The following is an 18,154-nucleotide window of genomic DNA, read 5'->3' as shown; positions in this document are numbered from 1 at the left end:
CATGGCCTCCCCAAACTCCTCCCACGCCCGAGTTTTTGCCTCAGCAACCACCAAAGCCGCATTCCGCTTGGCCTGCCGGTACCTATCAGCTGCCTCCGGGGTCCCACAGGACAAAAGGGTCCTGTAGGACTCCTTCTTCAGCTTGACGGCATCCTTCACCGCCGGTGTCCACCAGCGGGTTCGGGGATTGCCGCCACGACAGGCACCGACCACCTTACAGCCACAGCTCCGGTCAGCTGCCTCAACAATAGAGGCACGGAACATGGCCCATTCGGACTCAATGTCCCCCACCTCCCTCGGGATGTGGTCGAAGTTCTGCCGGAGGTGGGAGTTGAAGCTACTTCTGACAGGGGGCTCTGCCAGACGTTCCCAGCAGACCCTCACAACACGTTTGGGCCTACCACGCCTGACCGGCATCCTCCCCCACCATCGAAGCCAACTCACCACCAGGTGGTGATCAGTTGACAGCTCCGCCCCTCTCTTCACCCGAGTGTCCAAGACATGTGGCCGCAAGTCCGATGACACGACCACAAAGTCGATCATCGAACTGAGGCCTAGGGTGTCCTGGTGCCAAGTGCACATATGAACACCCCTATGCTTGAACATGGTGTTCGTTATGGACAATCCGTGATGAGCACACAAGTCCAATAACAAAACACCGCTCGGTTCAGATCAGGGGGGCCATTCCTCCCAATCACGCCCTTCCAGGTCTCACTGTCATTGCCCACGTGAGCATTGAAGTCTCCCAGCAGAACGAGGGAGTCCCCAGAAGGTATATATACATATACATATATATATATATATACATATACACACACTAGCCATGTGCGCCCAACTACGTTGAGCGTGTTAAAGTTGTCTGTGAAGGGCTCCCTGTTTAAACGCGGCTGTCAGTTGTGAACTGGGCCCTTCGTCGCACAGCATTATGATTTTTTATAAGGGAAATAAAATTACAAAACAAAACCCTTGGACATTGATTCGATAGGAATGGCCTACTCGGAATCACTGTCCTAATAGTAATTATGTGGTGGTGGAGGAGCATTTCTGGTTCTCTTCGCATGACTTATGAATGTTTAATCATAAGCGCCGTCTTCCGCATCAGCTTCGAGACCTTCAAAATCATAGTCTTCCCATGTTGGGATGCTAGGTTCTTCTTGATTTTCACAATGTTGCATGACATCTACCATGTCATCAATACTGTCCCAATCAATGTCGGCTAAGTTGTCAGTAAGGTACGTCTCCATAGGTTCTGTGTCCAGAATCTCATGATATACAATATTTTGTGTGAAATATTTGCTCTGGGCACCTCTTACATGCAGAAGGAGCAGCCTTAAGTAGTATCTCTCCATATCAGAAGGACTGCCAGAGTACATTCTGCTAATAACATTGTTGTGGCCCCTCTTTCTTGGAGTCCTTGAAGTTGTTTTTGTATTGAACACAAAGTGACTTGGTATGTCTTGGTACAGGTATTGCCGGGCAGACTCATTTGTTTGATTCAATTCAAACCACGCTGTCAATGTGGTTCTGCGTCCCGCCTCTCTTTCAAGAGTTTCAACTTCTTTACCTTCATGAAATACTACTCTTTGTTGGTTTGGCAGATGTACTGCAAGTCGAATTACTGTGTGTGACTGTTGGTGCATTTTATTTTCTCGTATTCTCCACATAGCTTCAGGTGCACTTATGTATCTACTGTCGAGGAACCTTGAAGGTTCGTCCCAGTGCAGTTGTGTTTCCTTTGAATCGAATTTTAGTTTAGCTCGATCATGTCCTTTGTAAACATATTTGAATAAGTATTTCACACTTTTAATGCTTGCACAAATTTCTACATTAATATGTGCGTTGTACTTTAGGGTTAGGTACCTATTGTATGGAACGATCCAGCGGTTATCCACTGTGAACTTTCCAACTTTAATTTTTCTCCCATCGTTTCTCCTGCGATAAACTGGGTAACCATCAACGTTTGGCTTGGTTTCCTCACTGAAATCTTTACGATATTGTTTGGAACATATTTTTTCCTCATTCATGCATGGGCTTGTCATGTTCAAGTGTCCACAAGGGCCATGAACCATAGTCGCCTTGACGATTTCATACAATCTCGGGTTTTCGACCGGATCTGGAATTTCACAACATACCATCTTGTCAATAATTTCAACAGTTCTTGGTTTATCGTCAGGTCTGAGAAAAAGCAGGAGGTGGCAATGTGGTAAGCCACGTTTTTGAAATTCTATTACATAAACATGAGCGATCACCACTCCAAGTACTTTGTTCACGAATAAGTCATGCAGTAGTGCTGAAAGTTTCTCCTTGAAACTACGTGCAACCAAATCAGGTCTATCCTCTGGTCTTTCTCCAGACTTCAAGTTTTCCATTACTTTACGACACTTTGGATTCATGGTCATAGTCATAAATACATCAGGTCCACCGTGCTTGTGTACGATGGCCATAGCGTCTTGGAAGTTCTGCTGATGAGCTCCAGGGCTTCCTTGAAATGTTGAAGGCAAAATACAGATAGTACCAGGCTTTACACCTTTGTTCTCTGCAAGATTATTTACGTGGTCCATTAAACCAGAGTAGAGATCGCTCCTGAGTTGAGCTTGATCTATGGAAGTGAATTCAATTAGCTTCTATCTTGCAATACGCATCCACCACGTACTGTTGGAATAGTTTTCCAGCACTGAAGATAGGTTTGAACTCATTTCGAGTCGCCAATCGGTAAGCATAATATTGGAGGTGCGTCAAGTTTTCTCGCTTGACAGCACCTACCAATTTCGTTCCACTTATCCATCCTTTGTCCCCATATGGAAGCAAAATCGGGTAAGTCATGGGATCACAGTGCTGACTTAAGATTGATATATTTTGCATTGGTGCATTCTTTGGGTGGACACAAATATCTCTTTCAAATGGGGGTTCACCATCGTCGCTTCGAAATACAATTGCTATCTCATTTGCTGTAGGAGCGTTGTAACGTCTTTGATCATTTGCCTTATCTCAGTGGATCCACATGTAAACTTCTCGTTCTGGTCTCCCTTCCTCCCTGGCTCTGTTAATCTCTTCCTGCTCAAAATCTCTCATTATTTTGTACGCTTCTGCATACACATTTATTTCGTTCAAAATGTTAGCAAGACTTTCCATTACGGATGGTAAACAGCCAGCATTCTCTAAAATTCCCATGCGTTGTTGTAGTGCTTGTTCCGCATCCAAAATATATATTTGAGCAAATTTTCTTGGTTCACTGTTAGGTGGGTGTAAAGTCGAGGTTTTATGATAGATTTATCTATGTATTTTGTAGCAGTATGGTCCCCGTCCCGCTACGTGTTCAACTTGCGCTCCCATTGATGCAAAAGCAAGAGCACTGTTGTATGAACGGATGTTGTCTTTGAAATTTTTGGAATGTTCATGGGTATTTGTTATCAATTGTTTCATCACTTCTGGATAATCATGCAACGGTGGGAGTTGGACATTTCCTTTATGGCAGCAAGATGTAAATTTGCCATGACTTGGTATTTCCGATTTAAAGTTAGTTGATTGACAATATTGACATATTTCTGTCATTGCTCCACAATAATGTTCAGGAACATCATTTTCGTTGAATGGGCGAAGTGCAATTCCTTCAAGTTCAGGTTGTGGTTGTCTTGGCATTTGGTACATAGAACGTCGAATTTGAAGCCTAACGTTTTTCTCCTGGTCGGTTTCGTTAGCTAAACGTCGTTGGTCACTTTCACGTTGCATCGTTAATCGTTGTTGCCATTGACTGTCTGACTCTTGTCTACGTCTACGATTTTGTCGTTCCATCCTTTGTAGACGTCGGTTTTCGCTTTCTCTGGCAATATTTCGCTGACTTATTTCACATTGCCTGGCCAGCCTTTGTTCACGGTGACTCTCGGTCTCCTCTGCCAACTGGTGTCAACGTCTTTCATCTTGCTTTGAGAGTCTCTGACTCCGTTCACAGTCCGTCTCATTTTCACGACGCTGTTGTTTCCTCTCACAATCTCTTCTTAACCTTTCTTCTCTCTCCTCATCAAGTTCATTTCTTTTCATTTTAATTTTTTGTACTCGAGGTACGATTGCTACTCAAGGTAGTCTTTGTTTGCCACTGAAGGTGGACTTTGAATTTTTTGTTGCCCTGAGAAGGGCAGTTGGGTTGTTTGCACTGAAAAGTGCAGTTCCTTTTAGAATTGGTGTCGCCAGTGATTTGAACACAGATGCTGGTGTCGACAGTAGTTCCACCACACGTTGTCCAATCTCGCAGGTTGCTTTGTGGCAATCCAAAGAGTAAGGAAGAACCAATGCTTCTTTCTTGAACTCCAAACACTGACTGATGGAAAATCACAGAAGTGTGTCCGACTTATATGTTCTATTTAATAAGGGCATGCACAAAAAGGCGAGCTTCAAAAGGGCAACCTCAATTGGGCGCGGCGAATAAAGGCACGCGTAAATAAAGGCGAGCTTCAAAACGGCGACCTCCATTGAGCGTGGCGAATAAACGCGTTCGTAGATAATTTAGTTCAAATGGCTCTGGAATATGTGAAGAGCTACAAAGGTGCAGATCTACTCGTAGTCGAAGGCTACACATTCAGAAAGGAGGAAACTATCAACGGGAAACACATCTGTAAATGCACTGAATATAGGATTGGAAAATTCTATAAAGTTCATGCATTAATTAATTGGATGTTTTGATACTCTTGCTTTCGCCTTTTTATACGTTCAATCATTGCCTTTGGGTAATAAATGTCAATGTCAATTTATTTATATAGCAAATTTTCTGTAATAATTTTGTTGCGTTTCCCTTTATTCGATGCGCCCAATTGAGGTCGCCCTTTTGAAGCTCGCCTTTTTGTGCGCGCCCTTATTGAAGGATACCGTGTCGGTTGAACATGAATTCGTGGACAAACAAAGATCAAGATCCAAATGAAGATTAAATTAACTAATCTCTATATATAAAGCACAACAATTTGTTTAGTTTGAATGTCAGTGTTTTCAGGTGTGACTGGAGTATAAGCCTGGAGGAGATTCTTAATGCAATGCCTATGTTTTAGCTGTCTCTCTACTGCCATCTAGTGCTTCTTCTTCTAATTCATTCGCGGACAAACCAAGATCAAGATCCAAATGAAGATTATATATAGAGATATATACACACAGTGGAACCTCGGTTCACGAACGTCTCGGTACACGTACAAAATCGGTTTACGACCAAAAAGTTCGCCAAACTTTTGCCTCGGTTCACGACCACACACTCAGTATACGAACAAGCCAGTTTCCCTTTCGGTTTGTGCGCGCCGATGATTTCCGCACGTGTTGCATTGTTCTCGGTCAGATGTGCGTGTTTGCACGTGTGTGCGTGCTTTCGCTGCGAACTCTTAGTGCTCTATTTCATTTCCCTTCCGGTTTGTACACGCCGATTACTGTATTTAAGCACGTGTTCAGCCTCTCCCTATTCATTGTTCTCAGTCAGACGTGCGTGCTTTACCTGTGAACTCTTTGTGCTCTACAGTATTTCGTGTGCTTTTGCAGTTAACCATGGCTTCTAAGCAAGTGAGGAGTGGTGAGATGAAAGTTTTGCAGAAAATTGAAATCGAAGTAAAGAAAGAAATCATTGAAAAGTATGAGCGTGGCGTTCGTGTTACTGTTCTTGCCGCCGAGTACAAGAAGTCAAAATCTACGATTTTGACTATTCTAAAGCAGAAAGAATCTATTAAAGCAGCTGATGTTGCAAAAGGAGTTACAGCGTTAACCAGGCAGAGGCCTCAAGTGCTGGAAGAGGTGGAAAAACTGTTGCTAGTGTGGCTGAACGAGAAGCAACTTGCAGGGGATAGCGTAAGCGAGGCGATGTTATGCGAGAAAGTCAGGAAGATTCATAGTGATTTGCTGAAAAACTATCCTTCTACGAGTGGCGAAAATGAGGAATTTAAAGCCAGTAGAGGATGGTTTGAAAAGTTTCGCAAGAGAAGTGGCATTCATAGTGTGGTAAGGCAAGGAGAGGCTGCTAGTTCTGATGCTGAAGCTGCGAAAGAATTCATGAAAAATTTCACAAAATTAGTGGAGGACGAAGGCTACATCTCGCAACAAGTCTTCAACTGCAACGAGACCGGATTGTTCTCCACCCAGTTCCTCCTCACTTCATGCCAGAACTCGACTCATGCAAGGTTAATTTTCTTGGTGGTTTATGGTTAGTTTTTGCATTACAGATTTTTCAAACGTTCATTTTTCGGTTCGTAGCGTGAATTGTTGCAATGTTACTTTTCTCTTTTTTCAAATGTTCATTTTTTTCCCCTGTGCTTAAAACTCATTAAAAAAAAGTTTACACAGCGATCGGGTCGTAAGGCTATTAGCGTGAACTCCTGCAATGTTACTTTCTTGGTGGTTTATGGTTGGTTTTTAAATAAAGTTTGGATTTGTTCAAATGTTCCTTTTTTTCCCCGTGCTTAAAACTGGAAAAAAAAAAAAAAAAGTGTTTACAGTGATCGGGTCATAAGGCTACAGTATAGCGCGAACTCTTGCAATGTTAGTTTTCTCTGTTGTTCAAGGTTTTCTCAGTGTTATTCAATGTTTTTACTATTAGTTTACTATTACGCTGTGCATTCTATGGTTTGATTAACTATATTTGTGCTTAAAAACTTAAAAAATATATATATTTACATACATTTCGTATGGTCTGGAACGGATTAATTGTATTTAAATACAATCCTATGGGGTAAATTGCTTCGGTTCACGACCAAATCGGTTTACGACCAGAGTTTTGGAATGAATTATGGTCGTGAACCGAGGTTCCACTGTATATATAAAGAAAGGTATATGTGTGTGTTCAAACTAAATGCTGAAACAATTTCCAACCAGAGTCTTTTCTCATTGAAACCCATTGAAGTACAAAATGTTTGTCAAAATGTATGTAAAGTTAAACTACAACATCGCTCAACATACAAAATACTCTTACTCTGAGGAATCTCATACTCATATTTGAACTTTTGGTTAATATGTTTTACTTTTTAAAACCAACTAAACTAAAGATACTCTTTGAGCTATTATCAGTGTTCCTACAACCACGCAGTTTAGATGCTGCACGTTTAATCCAAATCAAGTAGGATGGAGCATTTCTTGGCACCATACAATCTTGAGGAGTAGCATAGCTTTATTTTGTGGTCAATTGCGCACTCTGCCATTAAACTGAGAACTAACAATCACCTGGGCAATGTTCTAAAATATGAACAAAAAAATTAACAAAAAAATCAATCCTCTTAAATATATTCCTCTATTATGGAGAGATGTTTTTCATTAATAAACATAAAATGAGGTGCCACTGAGCATAAACACAAGAAATTAACTTGAAATAAAAATATCTGTTTAATTACCAGCATCTAAAATGTCAAATATAAATATTATTCACCTGTAATTCTGTAATAAACTAATCTTATAATCCATTCACCTCCTGTATGCATTATTGTCTTCTTCTTTTACAATCTAATGCCCAGCTATTTGCAAACTGTGTATTTATTTTGGCTGTTTGAGTGCCATAAAGTGCAGTTGAAGAGAGTCTCAAACCAAGCTTTCAATAAATGTTTTTTTTTCTGTTAGAACATATCTAAGGAGTAAGAAAGCTTCAAATAAAGCAGGCTAAAACCAGTCTATTTACCAGGCGGACCAGAAGGATACAGTACTACAGCAGTAAAATGGCATGCAATAGCTTCATAAACAATAATTTGCAACGTTTGAGCAGTTTAAGAAACAGTTGGTAGAATTGATTTTCACTGTACTTTGAAGTGCTCAATTTATTTCTAATACACATTTAGAAAAACAAAGATATAAACAAGTAAATTTAATAAGTAAGTCATTTTTTTTGGAAAAAGACTATTTTGAAACATGTGTTAGGCTCTACAGACTAGAGAGAGAGTATTTTGTTTAAGTTTCCCTGCTTTGTATAACAGACTCTTTGACAAGCAGTAGCTGTTTTGTTCTATTAAATATTTAACAAGAGACAAAAGTATGGGATCAGCCACTCACCCTAAACTTGTATGAAGTGCTTCTTCTCAGACCCCTCACTATGAAAGACAGGTCTTCTCCATTGTGTTTGGGTTTGAACCCATAGCCCTACAGAAACAAAAGTGGCAAGTTTGATAATAAGAAATAAGCATATAATGTGGCCTCTTTTCCAGTTTTAACAGTTTGCTGCTTTGTTCATCACTTGTGATACTGCACATAACTTCGATTTAGTAATTAGAAATGAATGCATTAAGCGGCAGGTGTAATACTTCAGCATAGTAACGACTAATACCATAGTAAAATACATTCTGGTAATGATGTAGCAAAAAGGCAGAAACTCCATGACTAACAAAAAACTACAATTTAGCCTCAGCTTAGGGCTGGGCGATATGGAAAAAAATCTTATCACAATAGTGTTTTCCACATCAGTCAAAATCGATATATATCACATTATAAGTCAAATTACTGTTTCTGTTAAGCTTAAAGGTTCCTTTTAACTCTTAAGTGAGATGGGAAGACATCATAAGGTTAATTTTGGTTTAAATATTATTTATTTTCAGTCAGGTGACAAATGTGTTGTAAAACCATTATACAACTGTATAGCAAACATATAAAGTAGGTAAATTATAAAATCTTAAATCTATAACTAGCTTTCAAGTTTTACAGGAGAACACAAAGTATATTCTTTGGTCAGTTCCAAATAAATAAAGTACATATTAAGACAAAATTAAATCTCAAAAAACTGCCTCTATACTGCATCCTTTCCTTTGTATAGATTCAAACTGTTTTAAATGGTTGGGAAACAAATCCACAAATACCGTGTTTCCCTGAAAATAAGGCCTACTCCGAAAATAAGCCCCAGCATGATTTTCAGGCTGCTCTGTAATATAAGCCCTACCCCAAAAATAAGCCCTAATCAAGATCGTCAGCTGAAAAGTAATGCGCCTATGGCCAGGTTTATACTTCACGCGATGTGAAGCGTGTGCCCAAAAAATCCATTAAATTCCTAGGACACCTTGCCACAATATCTTTGAAAAGGATGTTTAATGATTACATCCATCATTTCAGGGATGCGCCCATTCCAGCAAGCATTGGCGCAAGACAGAACAAAATCCCTGTAAGAGAAATCAGCTCATCGCAAGGTGAACACAAGCACACACATACACTAACGTCATTGTAGCTTCACCAGATCCCCAAACCTTCATGTCTTTGGATGGAAAACTGAGCACACTGTGGAAACCCACCAGGAAAACATGCAAACTCCTGGCAGGGATCACAAGGGATGTGACTCCCTGCGAGACAGCAGCGCTACCACTCTGCCACCCCATATGTGTAACTATTAACAGTATTCATTATTTAAACAAATCTAATGATTTATTTGTAAAATGTAACATACATATTTTAATGCATTTCATCATGAAAGTGATAATCAAGTATAAATCTAAGGATTCTAAATGTGCAGAGAGCTGGAATATTATAAATTCAATGTGTTCTGTGTGGCGATGCTGCTTGCCGCTGCTATCAGGTCAGGAGGAAGCCCCAGAAGTATGTAGGGATTTAACAACTGGGTCGGTTTTAAGATGACGTTTACAATTGTCTGCTTTAATGATAAAGTAAACTACGAGGTTAAAGTACACACTTCGAGTTTAAAGCCGAAATTTCCACTTTAATCACAAAATAGACATTTTCATTATGTCCTTATTTTTTTTCTCTGTGGTTCAAATACGCTGCCGTACATTCTGATGATATTGTAAAGGTGCACAAAAAAAAAAACAGCACAGAAGATGGTATGTGTGACTTTTAAAATATATTGTGTCATTACTTTGGGGAATATGCGACGCTTGAATATCAAAACAACATGAATACATTTGTATATCAGCATTTTGCTTCACCACATTGAACCATTCATTAAACATCGAAGAACGCACATTGATAGAGGATCCTAAAAGTGGCTGGAGTAGCAAGAAATTCAGGCTGGAATTCAGGGTTTGAATGTGAAGAGTTATGACGATATTCCAGAAGATGACATGACTGTATTTGGATAAATGTATATTTATTCATGTACAACAATATAAGATATCCCCTGAAAATAAGCCCTAGGGCATCTTTAGGAGCAAAAATTAAATATAAGACACAGTCAATATATATATATATATATATATATATATATATATATATATATATATATATATATATATATATATATATATATATATATATATATATTTATATATAAATTTATATATAATTCATAAAATTTATTTGCCTAAGCAGTTAGGACACATGCATATACTGTCCTGCACGCAGATTGTACAGCATGGAGGCAGCCATACATCCACAGTGGGCAGCATTAAAAAAGGAGAGTATAAGACTGCAAAATTCAGTAAAGTCTGACATTTGGCAGTCATTTAGAATTGTTATTGATAGCCATGGCAATCAATTTCCATTTGCTTACTGAGATATATGTGCTAAAATACAGTAGATACAGGTCAGGCACCTCAGGTTTAAAGTACTATGTATGTGCAGTAGTGAAGGGTCAAACTAAACTGACATTCTTGACAAACCTGTCAAAAGTAACAAGTACCGCTGAAAGTGAAGCACTGGATAAAGATTTTGTTTGCAGGGATACAGAGCTTTACAACACAGTGTCTGGTAAGGGCTATATTCAACTTGAGCAGTACCTGATTGATAAGGCAGCCAAAACTGGAAAGTCTGAAGTTTAAATATAGCCCCATTCGACGACTGCATCACAGCAAGTGGTAGAAAAAGACAAAGACAAAGGATATTGTACATGACATGCTAGAGGCCGTTAATAATTTTGGGTGTGAAATTTGAACTGAAAACTATAAGAAAACCTCTTTTGTATCTGCTACCAACCATTATATTAATGAGAGCTACAATGTCGTGTCTGTGGTGGTTTTTATGACCCAGTTTGAAGCAAGCATGATGAAAATGGGAGAAAACATTCATGCTTTATTGTTTGAAAAACTTAACAGCTTTCAGAATTGACTGTTACTGACCAAACACAATCGCTGCCTTGCGCGGCTACATCAGATTAAACTGTAGTGCTCACATTCTTAACACAATTCTCTCAAGTGCTTTTACACCAGCAGTGAATGAGAAAGCACCCGAATATGCTGCACAATAATGCAAGCTTACAAGGTCACTCAAACACATCTGTGGAGACAAGGAAAAGTGCTGAATTCAGTGTTGCACCAATTTGACAACTGGCCGCATCAACAGAGGATAACACAGTGGCCTCTTTTCTGAAACTGTTCAAAGATGCCATGACCCGATTTACAATCAAATATTAATGAAAGAACTTGTCAACAAACTGTTCACCAACATTTCTGAGCCCTAAGATTTTGTTTGTTTCTCTTATTTAAGAGGATCGCAGAGGTGCAGGAACAAGAACAGATTTGAAATAATTTGTAATAAATGCTTTTAATGCAATTGTACTAAATCAAAGAGTTTAGTGAAGTTCACTGGTCAGCTGTTAGTAACTTCCTCTTTCATCTAAGAGCTTGTGAGCATACAAGGAGATGCCTGTACGTTCACAGTGCTTTGCTTGGTTACAGTGTGCTTGCATTGATAAGTAAAAAGTACTGTGAGAAAGCGGGAGTATTTGTTAAGCTATCAGTAATATAACAACTAGAAAAGCATGTTTTAAGCTTAAACTTATATTTGTGACTTGTATGTAAAAGGCACCTACCTTCCATGTCTGTTCCACATTTTTGTGAAGTGAATAGCAATTATTAACAAAGATTGTACTTTATTTCAATACAGAATAGTAAATAGTTGCTATTACATAAAAAAAAAAACTATAACAAGACATGTTGCATACACTGCTCTTTTTGTATCCTTTCTGTAAAAAAGATGTGTGAGCTTGTGCTCAAAAATAATTATTGAAGTCCCAGCAGGTCACCTGTATTAAATACTGAAGAAGCAGAATTGTTCCAAAAAAAGTGAAAATGACAGCTGGGCCAAAAAGGGGAACCTTCAGCCACCTCGTTGTACAAGATCATATTAAACAGGCTTATCAAATACAAATAATTGTTTTACTTAATGGAAGCAAATTGTTTCTGTGGGCTGGAGCGAGACAAATAAGGCCAAGTATATGCGAGAGTGGGTTTTCACAGGTTTAAAAACAATCAGCCCTCTACTCCAAGGCAAAAAAGAAAGGCACAAGGAATCCCCATTAGTGCAGCACTTGCTTGGGTCTGGGACTGTGAATTCTTGCATTGTGCGTGCTCTAAAGGATGGCACTGCTTTAGATGGTACAAAAGACTAGAGGTATTACTTGTCTTTGGTTCCATCATAGTAGTGGAACCATGTTGCAATTTCAAAGGTAAGGCTTGGGAGGACTAGCTAAAAGCTGCTCAATAAACTCTTCTTCCCTTTAAAGAGATGAAACCCCTGAAACTGCCTAACACAAAGTCATTTTAAGGGTTATGGTAGGTGCAATAGTACTGTGTTATTAAAGGGCACCCACAAGCTTGATGGTCCTGACACTTTATATATCCATCCCAACATTGAGGCATGAGGGGGTTAAATTATAGCTCAGGGCAGTGGCCCTGGGAGCATAGAGTCATAAAATGATTGAGTCAAGAACTCATAACACATCAGGAAGAAAGGAAGGACAGAGAAGGTGAGAGAAAAAAAAGTTTTGGGAGTGGTTGTTGAGTTGGCATCTATAATAAACAGGGTTCACAATCCTCAATCAAAGGCATAGAAACACCACAGTGAATTTTTTTTTTACTTGTAATTTATAGTCATGTGAAAAAGTAAGTACACCCCATAAAATGTTTTTCTTAATATATGCAGACATTTCATGATGATATCTTCATATAAACATTATCTGTAGATAAAGGTGACATAATATAACAAACATCGTGACACATTTGCATTTTGTAGTTTATTGTGTAATTTAAATAAACACAGATGCAAATTTTGCATGTGGAAAAAGTAAATAGATCACTTTGTTTACCAGTAACTCAAATAATATTAAATTATAGCCAGATGCAAATGATTAGAAAATCACTAAGGAGGATCTTGCTTGAACCTGTCTCATTTAAACCTCAGAAATTTAGTTTGTTTTTGAAGTGTGTGTTATCACCATGCCAAGATTGAAACAGCTGTCTGATGCCTTCAAAAAGAAGGTTCTAGATGCCTCAGAGTCTGTGAAGGGATTTAAAATGATCTCCAAACAACTGGAAATCAACCATTCCACTGTGCAGAAGATCATCTACAAATAGTGAAGATTTCAAACAACTGGCAACTTGTCCAGGCTAGGCAACCCCAGCATGTTCAGCCCAAGAGCAGAATGCAGGATGCCGATAGAAGTGTCTAAGAAGCCCAGATTTTCATCATGGGACCTCCTCTTGCCAATGTTGACAATGTCCAAGAACCTAGCATTAAAATAGAGGCTGAACAAATGAGATCAGTGTACCAGGAGGAAACAGAAAAAACATCAAGGCAAGACTGAAATGTGCCAATGAACTCCTTGGGGGGAAAAAAAAAAAAAAAAAAAAAAACAGGACTTCTGGGACTGATGGATAGATATTTGGCCATAGTACCAAAATACATGTTTGGTAAAAAAAAACAAAGATGGCATTTGACCAGAAGAACTTGATAGCAACTATAAAGCACAGTGGTGGAAATGTTCTCATTTGGGGCTGCTTTAGTGCATCAAGACCTGGCAGATCACTATCATAGAATCCGCTATTAGTTCTTCATTGTACCAGAGAGGGCTTGAGGATAATATGTGGCCAGAAGATTAAATCTCTACTGAATGTGGATCTTACACATACCAGAAAATCCATTAATGAATGGTTGAAAAGAAATGGAGGCTTCTGGAATGGATAACAACCAGGACCTGAACCCCATCGAGGTGCCAAAGGAGGGGTTGAAACGGGTTGTGCATGCTCCACAAATATCGTAAAGCTTCATGGGGAAGTGGGTAAATTTCCTGCCAGTCAACTGCTAGACAATTTAGGAAATGCTGACTTAATGGGGCAATAACAGCTACTACAGGTAAGACTGGATTTACTTTTTCCTTAGATGGAAATTGTACATCTGTGCATTTTTCCATTGAATAAATTATTGCAAAGTCAAATTTTCATTGCTTTTTTCCCCAAATATATTACCTTTATGTAAAGATACTGTTTAAATAAAAATCAAGTCTTGATATGTCCACATATGTTAAAAAAGAGGAAATAATTTCCCTGTGTGTGTACATACGTTATTACATGACTGTATGTTATTCTTCTCTTAGTAAATAAATGCATCATTTTTTATATTTTGCTCAACCTAGCACCATCCTTGGCTTCGATAGTCACTAAAAGAACATCTTCTGTCACAAATGACACAGAAAATAGAAGTTCATCCAATATTGTTTATAAACTGTTTTGTTTAGGAAACCTTTCCTAGCAGCTATAAAATGCCTACCGTAGCCTCTTCTTCCATCTCTAGAATATACGTTAGTGCTTCATCTCCAGATGACCCAGTTGGAGCACTCCATTCAAGTGACAACCAAGTTACTCCTGCTCGTAATAGTTGTGGAGGACCTGGAGCTGGTGGAACACTGCCAGCAGTACTGTAAGTAATCACTTTGCTGAAATTGCTAAAAGACGACAAAGACAAATGTCTTTAAGGGCCAACTAACAGCATATACACATGCCTTCAAGTAGAACACAAGACTTAATTTCTTCCAAAACTTCTGTGAGCCATTTTATGAAAAAGCTTCAAAAGGTCTCTATGGTAGAAGGTAATTTTTTTTAACCATTTAAACAACACACAATCATAATTTAATTTATATTTTATATGGAGAAACTGAAAACTATGTAATATACCAACTTTGCAAAAATTAAAGAGAACAAAATCAAAAACCTTTACCTTATCCCAGCATCACTTTTAGCAGCTAGTCTAAAAGAATATCTTGTTAAAGGAGATAATTTGCTGAGTTTATACTGCTTCAAGGGCCCAGAATAACACATTTTAAAGGGACTTCCCTTGCCCTGTTGGGGAGTTAAAAAAGAGCAACTCAGTTTAACTGACAAATTTTGACTTTTATTTTATTGCAAGCAAAGAAAAAATATGGCGAGATCGGAAACTGATATAGTGACTGACTCTTATCTAGCATAGTCAAACAACCAAAATGTTACTACTCAGGCCGATTAGGCTAGCAGAAAATGTTATGACCTCTTAAGGAGACAAAAATCAGTCTGGTCTCATTATAAAACTAAACTTAAGATGACAAATAAAGCATCTCTATACAAATGGAATAATAAAATGAAGGTAGCTACACATTTTTTCCTTAAATCTATAACATACACATTGACTGTTCTTCTTCAATGCAATTTATCATCTATAATCAGTCTGATTGATAAAAAGGAGTTCTAGTTCATCTTACCTCATCAAACTCCAAAACATACCCGGTTATTTTCAAGCCGTTATCTGTAGGAGCCTGGAACAGGAAAGCATAGATAAAGATTTATAGAGTCAAAAGTATATATTCAAAAAACAAAAACAACGGTGACCAATATGTTGACTGATAGGACACTGAATCCAAAGAATTAGTGTTGCCATTCACTATAATAAATGAGATATGATGGTGTACAGTAATGGTAGTTTAAACATTTCTTTATCTACCTTCCATTGCAAGAAAAGTGAATTTTTGGTCCTGTTAAAGAGTTTAGGTACAGCAGGGACATCTGGCTCACAGCATTCAGTTTTAAAACTGACAACATCTGAAAGAGGACTTTTTGCTGAACCACAAGATGCCAAAAGCCTGGAGAAAGACAAGGAAAAAGAATAATAATAATAATTCTTTGCATTTATATAGCGTTTTTCTCACTACTCAAGGCTCTCAGCAATTGCAGGTTAAGGGCCTTGCTCAAGGGCCCAACAGAGCAGAATCCTTTTTGGCATTCTACGGGATTCGAACTGGCAACCTTCTGATTGCCAGTGCAGATCCCTAGCCTCAGAGCCACCACTCCTCCATTGAAATATGATGCCTGTAGTGGCCAAAATAATAAAAATGGGAAACAGTTACAAATAAAATGAGCTTTTCATTCAGTTGTATATTTTGTTTTCAATTTTAAATTCAAGAAAAAGAGGTTCAGTTGCAAAAGCCCTGATTTTGAGCTGTTATTGTATTTCTGTAATAGGTTTGTCACCCTACAGCCCAACATGTCATAACTTTTATGGTATGTTGAATCACATCTATGGCTACAAAGATGTTGGACTATAATACATATTCCATTTAAAAAGTTAAAGTTTTAGAAAAAGTAATTTAAAAAGTCATATTCAGAAGTGGAGAAAGACTTATATCAGTGTAACTAAAATATAATTCTGGTTACTGGAAAAATGATCGCTGGTAAGGTGTAAAGAGGCAATCTGTATATAACAGCATCTCATATTCATTGCTGTAATCCACTCACTAGATGAAGATGAATCTTTCACATTACAAGTAAATAGTGTGCACCTAGTACATGCACAGGCAAACAGCACCTTCAATATGAATTAAAGTTGCACGACAACTGAGACTGACAGAACTATGGTTTTAACAACAGCCACATACTTTAATGGATAGTAATCAACAAAACCAGATAAGACTTTATGAGACTGCACTGGGCTTAATTACATTCACTTAACTGCTGAAGAAAGTCTTCAAAAGTACTATGCTGAAAACAGTGCAAACTCTCTCAAATATCCACTTTAATCACACAAACACAAGGCAAAGAAACTGCTAGGAATTTACCAATGGAATTACTCAGGAGGTAGGTGGATTTATTACATACTCTGATATTAATGATTTATGCTTACAGTGCATAACAGAATTAAAATAAAAAGTTTTCACCTGACATGATATTCAGTTGCAGGTTGTAGATCTCGTAGTGTGAAAGTCACTTCTTTTCCTCTGTAGAAAACAGACAGACATTAAGTATATTTACAGTACTTAAAATACATCTTCTAGTTGTAAAGTAAAACTTGTAGAAGACTCACGTGTATATAGATTTATAACTTTCATCTCTGCCACTGTTGGAGAGCATAACATCAAAGGTGATGGAGGGAGCAGCAGGTGTGCCATTTAACTCTCCATTCTGTACATTAACAGGAGAATGCCAGGACAAGACTGCTGTTCGGGATTGAATATCTGAAATCTACCAAACAATTTTTTACATAAGTGAAAACAACAAAATGCAAAGAGCATGAAACTGCTAGCAATTTTTTACTAGATCTGTAACTTTTTTTGTCTATTTGTTGCCAGTTAGCCATAACCATTTTTATATTAAAAGTAGGATCACATAGTTGAAAACTGTATTATTTTTCTTTTGCATTTTACTCTTTTAACATTATTATAGTCAAGGTACCAAACTTTATTCAAGCAATATAAGTTATGATGGAAATCTCTCTAATAGAGTTGTGCGGGACATAAAATAATGGGGTCATTCTAAATTAAGTAGCAATTGTATGAAGAAATCCATCAGAGTGAGCAATATACTGTTTCATCACTTAGCAGCACCTTACATGGTAAAGAAGGTATTCTCAGTGTCAGGTGAACCAAATGAATAACAAATTCCCTCCTAAAGTTCTGATTCAATATGTGCAGGTTACATGAAATGTTTAATAAATAAATGCATCAATCTTTCAAATGAAAATGACACGTCTTTTTACAGGTTTCATAAAAGTAATAACTGAATTGTTCTAAATTACTTATATGTAGAGTGACTGCATCCCACCTATGGATGAGCCTCCAGAGACATTGTATGCATGACTAAAAACTTCCATATTATTACCATACAAGCAGGAGGCAGTGTTCTCTTTGCTGGAAATGTTACAGAGCTAGCACAACTATCTTCTCCCTTAGAGTCTACCCTTTCAGGAATATAACATCTGTTAGAGACATGTTACCACTATAATTTACAAAACAGTAAACAACACTTGCTAATAAAAATACAACTTGTGCCTTGAGGACTGGTTGATATGAAGTGATAACATGAAGAAAAGATCATTTTAACGTCTGGGTTGTCAGTCGACTCCAAACAAATATGAGCTGGTAGTTTATGCACCTAACAGCTAATCTATTAAAATTTTATTTGTGAATTTCCCCTTGGGATTAATAAAGTATCTATCTATCTATCTATCTATCTATCTATCTATCTATCTATCTATCTAT

The 18,154-nt window shown here is 38.0% G+C and overlaps 1 protein-coding gene across 1 annotated transcript in view; it reads right to left on the bottom strand.

The window, feature by feature from the left end:
- Window positions 1-18,154, bottom strand: part of LOC114662485 (fibronectin type-III domain-containing protein 3a-like) — a 142,447-nt gene that overhangs the window by 34,436 nt on the left and 89,857 nt on the right. Inside the window, exons 8-14 of the mRNA XM_028815976.2 lie at window positions 16,981-17,138; window positions 16,835-16,894; window positions 15,625-15,763; window positions 15,386-15,439; window positions 14,869-14,990; window positions 14,422-14,596; window positions 7,996-8,082 (exon numbers count right to left, since the gene is read on the bottom strand). Coding sequence (XP_028671809.2) covers window positions 7,996-8,082; window positions 14,422-14,596; window positions 14,869-14,990; window positions 15,386-15,439; window positions 15,625-15,763; window positions 16,835-16,894; window positions 16,981-17,138 — 795 coding nt within the window. The remainder of the gene's footprint in view (window positions 1-7,995; window positions 8,083-14,421; window positions 14,597-14,868; window positions 14,991-15,385; window positions 15,440-15,624; window positions 15,764-16,834; window positions 16,895-16,980; window positions 17,139-18,154) is intronic.

The sequence above is a fragment of the Erpetoichthys calabaricus genome, chromosome 12 (assembly GCF_900747795.2).
Source record: "Erpetoichthys calabaricus chromosome 12, fErpCal1.3, whole genome shotgun sequence".
NCBI lineage: Eukaryota > Metazoa > Chordata > Cladistia > Polypteriformes > Polypteridae > Erpetoichthys > Erpetoichthys calabaricus.
The sequence above is the reverse complement of the archived record's forward strand: the minus strand, read 5'-3'. Positions and strand labels throughout refer to the sequence as shown.